The following is a 6623-nucleotide window of genomic DNA, read 5'->3' as shown; positions in this document are numbered from 1 at the left end:
CATAAAAGTTGCCCAAGAAGAAAGAACTGAATGTATAATATTCCGGCCATACAAGGAAAACCAAGCAATGTTAGGCCGCGATCATGGCGAGATGCGACGGAAAACGGCGAAATTACTCAATACAAGTGAATGATAAGGCTAAAAAAGGAGGAATTTGCGGAAAACGCTAGAACAAAACTTTGGTTGATATTCTTCGACACTGATTTGCTCGGGTACCGATATATTTATTGCATATCAGTGAGATGTAAGGTTGTGTTTAATATTATGTTGGCCGGCCATAAAATAATAATGATTAGGGGTTTGTTTGCGCGTTATATTGCATAGGAGCTTCAAACAAGGAAATTTCTTTTAAAACGAGAAAGAGAAACCCTCCAAAAAGGTATGAGAAACACTTCCGAAAGGTATTTTTAACGTAGTTAATTCTTATTTTGTATCAAAATACAGTTTCAGAACCGATATTTCTGTTTCAGAATTGTTTCATACCGTCTGATAAATTTACGCTAAAAGAAATAGAACAATATCGCTAAGGTATTCAAAACATCACCTTAGATGGCCAGTCTGGGTTAAAATTCCTACCGTTAAAATCATCCGCAGATTTAGCGGTTTTACCTCGATATGTGCCATGTCAAGACTCCCTTGGTGATTAAATATTTCTGTTCACATAGCCTCGTCCTCAGGCTCTCTCTTCTCCCCGTCTCCAGGCTAACCTGGGGACGAGGTTGATCTATTCATGTTTCTACTCAGTCTGATGAATTGGAGATTTAGACCCCGTTTTCGACCGATTGTTCACGGGTCCTGAAAGGAGCCTGACAAGTTTTATACCAGTGCAACCCGTTTACACGGAAACGCGCCCCAGTGGGGGGAGGGGGCCGGGGGCCGGGGGTATTTCGGATTTCAAGTGACCTGGATGACCAAAGGGTTTTTGTGTGGGTTTGAGATTTTCGATTTCGGGATTGGGTAGGAAAATTTTGGCAAGTATTTTTTGGGTGTAGCCTGATTTAAGTAGGGATTTTTATGGGTATTCAAAACCGCAATGTTTCTATTTTTCGTGTTATATCATTTAGGCTTTCTGGAAATTTTTATGGCTAGGAAATTCGGCAAGGGATTTTTTGGGGGTTAAATTTTGTTTCAGGGATTTTTTTGGGTTTTGATTTTTACCCCCATTCGATCATGATCCCTGTCACCTGAATGCGGAGTACCCCTCTCCCGCCTCCTCTGGGAACCACGCCGTGCAAATTCTGTTACCAAGCTTACATTGCTGTTAACACGAGCCCGCGCCTGTGCAATTTTTTGCGAGTCTCAGTGTCAGGCGCTTAACTAGGCTCCAGGCTTTTACCACTCAAACTGTGCAAAAACTTTCACTGTTCAGATGTTTACACGAGATCCGCCTAAAAGTGGAACTGTACCGGTCAAAACTTTTGACCTAATTCTTATGAGGTCAAAAACTGACACACTTCGCCGTCAAAAAACTTGCACGATTCTGCGGGTCCCGTGTGCGGAAAGGTGGATCCGTACAAGTTTTAGTCCATTTAAAAATTCGCTCAGGCGGTTATTAATAAGATCAGGTAAGCGTTGGACAGTGCCACTTTTTTTCTCAAAGCTGAAGAGTTAATGAGCGAGGGTGAAGAGAATGGACCCAGAAGAACCCCAACAATTTTCTTTGAATGCAAAAAAATGCAAAAATGCAAAAAATGCAAAAATCGTCTTGAAGATCCATAAAGTGCTCGGTCGTCCTGTTCTTGTGTCAAAGATCCGTGGCTGCACAGCATTAGAGAAAGTATGAACTGGCATAACTGTTTTGGTGCCCTTGAAAAAATTTTTTATCTGCTCATCATTTCCTAATATGCGAAATTTTCAACTTGAAAACGCGTGAATTAGCTGAACATTTGAAAACGCAATTCAGTATTTTTTTCGTTTTCAAACAAAAAACCGCGCCCATGTATCGTGTGTACTTGCTGGAAAACGAGGAAGATTCTCAGGTGAATTGAGGCCTGGGCCTCCACGTATTCGAGTTATTGCACACTCTTTTAAAAAACGAAACAAAAATGATAACAAATGAATGAACGGAAGGAAGAAAGAAAAATTATGCATGAGAGAAAGATCCTTGCCTGAATCTGCCGTTTGCTACGTTAGTGTTCAGCGGCTTTCATGGGGAGAATTGAACGAAATCGAGGCAAAGAAGCAAACATGGCGGATGTGTGGCTTTTATGACATCTACTTTTTACTTTGTTCATGGTGGTATTTCACCTAATAAATTAAAATGGGATGTAAATTCTCGAAGGCTAAGTTTTTTCGACGAAAGCGCAGCAAGGCAACTGGAGATGATCAGGAAGTTACAGCGCATCTCAAAAAGAGAGATCGAGGAGGAAAGTATCAAGAACGTCTTGGTACCTTAGATGAACTACATGGTGAAGCAAGCGATACACAGGCCGTCCAAACTCTTGTTCAAGGCGGCTTGAACAAGAAAATTGCAAATGAGCTAGTGTTACGACACGAGAAAGGTTTCTTGAATGCTACGGGGGACATTGCCAATGTTTTAGAGAAACATAACACGAAGTATTATCTACAGTTACAAGACAACATTCTTGTGAGAGTGAATTCAATAGGAGAGCTAAGTTACGAGAAACTTGGAAATGAAATACGCGAAGAAATCCCAAAGAAAGGTCCTGCTCACTTGAAGGATAAAATAAGTATTAATACAGCATCAGAAAAGGAACTGGAGAAAATAAAAGGGATTGGACCTACTCTTGCACACAGAATTGTTCAGTACAGGAAAGAACATGGACCGTTTACTAGCATTGAGGATGTTGCGTCAGTACGTGGTGTGAGTGAGAAACTTCTAGAGAGAATATCTTCAGAAGTAACCATTGAAACCTCACAAAGCAGTCAAAATTGGAATTATGAGAGGAGGGGGACTCAAAATATTACTCCCCATGATAATACTGTGCGTGTTGCAAGCTGGAACTTGCTTTCTTTTTCTTCTGATAAGGCAGAAAATTCTGGTGTTCTAGAGGTTGTTTGTTGTACAATATTAGAAAATGGGTAAGCATTTGAGCTGTTTTAAATCAAATACGGAGGCATTTGTAGGGTCCGGCATATACTGTGACTGTTTCGTCTAACAAGTGCTGTGTGGTACTTGTAGTTGATTTTACTAAAAACATCTGATCATCTCATTGCTTTCTCATCAAATTTCAAATGCTTTGTGAGAGGTTTGGTTATAAGATGACTGGTTTAGTGGTAAGTCGGTACATGTATGTGACAATTTGCAAAATAAATTATTCACACAACAAAATAATGCAGGTTAAATGCTATACCTGACATGCTTCCAAGAGTAATGAACTTTTTGCTTGACAGATTTTTTCAACTTTTCCCTAGGACATCCGGAACTAACATTTGTCAGATCCTGAATTGTGTTAGGAAGGGCATTAGTGATATCTCATTCAAGGCAATTAATCAAGTTATCTGAGTCAATTTCCTGGTTTCCTTTATAAGGCCCATTTTACATGTGAAAGTCATGCTGCTATTATGTCAAACTCAACTGACCAAATTAAACTTCACCCAATACAGTGTATATGTAGCATGGCTTATTGGTTTCAAACATCATGGTACTGCCAATTGTAAACAAGAAAATGAACTTTTCCAGACTCCATCATAATTATTCACATGTACCTATGAATGAAGAATCAATACGGAAAATGGGAAGGTTTTCAATTAGAGCTGTTTTCTGGTTTCAGCAATGATTTTATTAATAGGCCACAGTAGTTTATCAACCTTGTGTCAGCCTTGCAAAATCTAAAACTTTCTGTCATTTCTACCGTCAATTGAATTGAAAGAAGGGTTCAAGTTTGTATTTTGTTCTTAAATTAAGCCCTGACGGAGTTTAAAATAACTAGCTTTACATCAAGCAAAAAATCCATCTAGCCATGCAGTTGACAGTTCAAAGACTTAGCAGAGTTATAATGTACAGGTAAAACAATTACAGCAATTCTGTGTCCCATAGACCTTTTCTGATGATATTTATTTCTTTAACTGTTGAAAATTATACTTTTTTGCACTAATTGAAGCAAAGGTTATGACATCACTATCTTCGTTAAAGTTTTTTTGTCTAAAAAAACTGTATTATGTCTTCTCTTCACTTTCATGTGGTTTTTTGTTCAACAGAATTGAAATACTGGCTGTTCAAGAAGTTGGTGATGAAAATGCACTGAATAAGGTAAATACAGTTTCTGTGTACATGTTTTCATTCATAGTGGATAGTATGTGAAGGCTCCCCACAGTCTAAAACTGTTTTTCTTGATGTATTGAATAGAGAACTAAGTCAGATTATTTAGAGTTTTAGCTTCTGTGTCCCAGATGTTACTTAACCCCAGCTAGTAACCTCTACAAAGAAAGGGTAAGATCCTTGTTCTGGTTTCCCATTGGACTTAACGAACTACCGGAAGTTCATCTCCAATTTCGTCTTTAACCTGATAGGCTAACTGAACAATAACTTCTGTAGCAGGCCAATCATGGTGCATACCCATTAATTCTGGTACAGAGCTAAGGGCCCAGAACAGGGACATGGACACTGGCTTGTAGACGGTTAAACTTAACCAGGGGTGTAGTCTCCTACACCTGCTAATAATGACATTTACAAATTCTTTGTGGTTGTTGTGCAGATTAAAGATGAACTGAATAATCCAACAATTGATGTTGTGAAAAGCTTTAAGCATCGTGGACACTGGCAATGTTGCACATCTGATGTTGCAGGTTACATGTTTAGGGTATGTGCTTTTAATTTCTAAAAGTGTTATTAGTAGCTAGCATCTGTAAATTTTACGACCCATTCCTCATGCTTTCACTGCAAAAAGTGGCAGTTGCAATGACAAAAAGTCACGCAAACAATAAATTTGCTGTTGTAAAGTCCTAAGAAATTAATAGATCTATGCAAAAGTTCTTCCAATGAGGTTTCATTTGAATGGAAACACCAGAGAACTTTATTCACAAATTAAAATTTTAGTGTGACCCAACTTGGCCTAGAGTTGAATGGGTTAATTATTTCCCATTTTCAGGACTTATAAGGAGCAAGGGAAATGTTTGGAAAGTATATGTAATTTGAATCCTGATAAACTTTTCTCTGCCATATTGTGTGTTGACTTCCCACAAGTGCAGTACATTAAAAAGTCATTTTGTTCAAGTGAGATGGTTAACCCTTTAAGCCCCAATATCCACATACAAATTCTCCAAACTGATCTCCATACATTTCCTTCATGAATGAGTTGAGAGAATTTGATAAAAGATCAAGGCATTTTTCCTTAGGTGATCATTTTATTAATTCTCATAACCTAATCCCTTGACATTGTATGGATATAGTTGGGAGTAAATTGACTTTAGTCACTATTGGGACTTAAAGGGTTAAGCTGTTGTCCTTGTTCTGTGTACACTTTATAGACTTACCAACCTTCCATTGTGGTCAGTCACATTTGGACTGCTGATGTGTCCCTGGAATGAAGGCACATGTAAACCTGGGTTTGGAACCCAGAAAAAGTGTGTCCCTTCTTCCTCAATAGAGGCCGTGTTCCTTCTATAGAGGTAACAGATATAAAGATTATGAAAATACCTGTAATTTCCTGGACCAAATTTTGTGTTCTGTGAATGGAGGTGTCCCTTGAATAGAAGTGTCCAAATGGAGAGGGTCCACTATATTCAACTTATTCCAATAATTTATTTTTTAGTCCAAGGAATACAATGGCTTTCTGTGGAATACAAGTTCATCAAAAGGTATCAAGCTAAAAAGTGATGCCCTCCTTAATAAACCAAAGCAAGGTCACAAGCAATTTGCCAGAAGACCTTACCTTGGTTTCTTTGAGGTACTGTTTATTTTGTATAAAATTTTTAATATTCAAAATTAATTTTATGCTTTACTATTTCTAAGTATTGTTATACAGAAAAAATGAAGTTTACTGGTTGCTGCTTTACAGGTAGCTACGTATCATTAGGTCTAGGTTTAGGCCCTGCCTAGGTCATTGTATTGTGCTCTTGGGTAGCCCTCGATCATACAGGGTGTACCCTCCAGCACTCAAAAATAGAATTTTTGAATTCTACAGTAGCACATCCTTTGGGCAAGTACTGTAACTCTCACAATGTGCTTGCCTGGGGCAACGACTTGCTTGTCTTAGCTAACGGCGTAGTTGGAGCCGGGTGGCTTGCCTGAATCTTGCTCATTGGGCAAATCACCCTTACAGTACACTGTACCTCACTCCACCTAATTTTATGAATGGATACTGGTGAATTTAGTGAGGGGTATCCCTGGTAGTTGTTCTCACCCTCTCTCCTTAGTATGTGAGTTAGAAAAGTGAGAACAACACTGCTTTACAGCACTAGGATGGACTCCTGAAGGTTGGAGGTTGAGAGGAAATCCAAAAACTACTTGGAGGAGGACAGTTGAGAAAGAGCAAAACAAAGTTGGGTGGAAGAGCTGGGAAGTAGCCAAAGCAGTTGCACAAGACAAAAAGTATTGGTCAGACAGGCCAGATAGGCCTTATGTGTCCACTGGTGAGACATGATGATGATGATGATGGTGGTCCCCAGTAGGGTTTGACATTGAGTCAGTGGTGGAATAAAAACATTCCTAATTGCTTCAT

At 38.9% G+C, this 6623-nt stretch overlaps 1 protein-coding gene across 1 annotated transcript in view; it reads left to right on the top strand.

Annotated features, from left to right (window-relative positions):
- Nucleotides 1-2192: 2192 nt before the first annotated feature.
- LOC140928132 (endonuclease/exonuclease/phosphatase family domain-containing protein 1-like) overlaps nucleotides 2193-6623 on the top strand; it is an 11616-nt gene continuing 7185 nt past the window's right edge. Inside the window, exons 1-4 of the mRNA XM_073377844.1 lie at nucleotides 2193-3042; nucleotides 4162-4213; nucleotides 4659-4763; nucleotides 5715-5849. Coding sequence (XP_073233945.1) covers nucleotides 2261-3042; nucleotides 4162-4213; nucleotides 4659-4763; nucleotides 5715-5849 — 1074 coding nt within the window. The 5' untranslated portion in view covers nucleotides 2193-2260. The remainder of the gene's footprint in view (nucleotides 3043-4161; nucleotides 4214-4658; nucleotides 4764-5714; nucleotides 5850-6623) is intronic.

Source organism: Porites lutea, chromosome 2, assembly GCF_958299795.1.
Source record: "Porites lutea chromosome 2, jaPorLute2.1, whole genome shotgun sequence".
NCBI lineage: Eukaryota > Metazoa > Cnidaria > Anthozoa > Scleractinia > Poritidae > Porites > Porites lutea.
The sequence above is the reverse complement of the archived record's forward strand: the minus strand, read 5'-3'. Positions and strand labels throughout refer to the sequence as shown.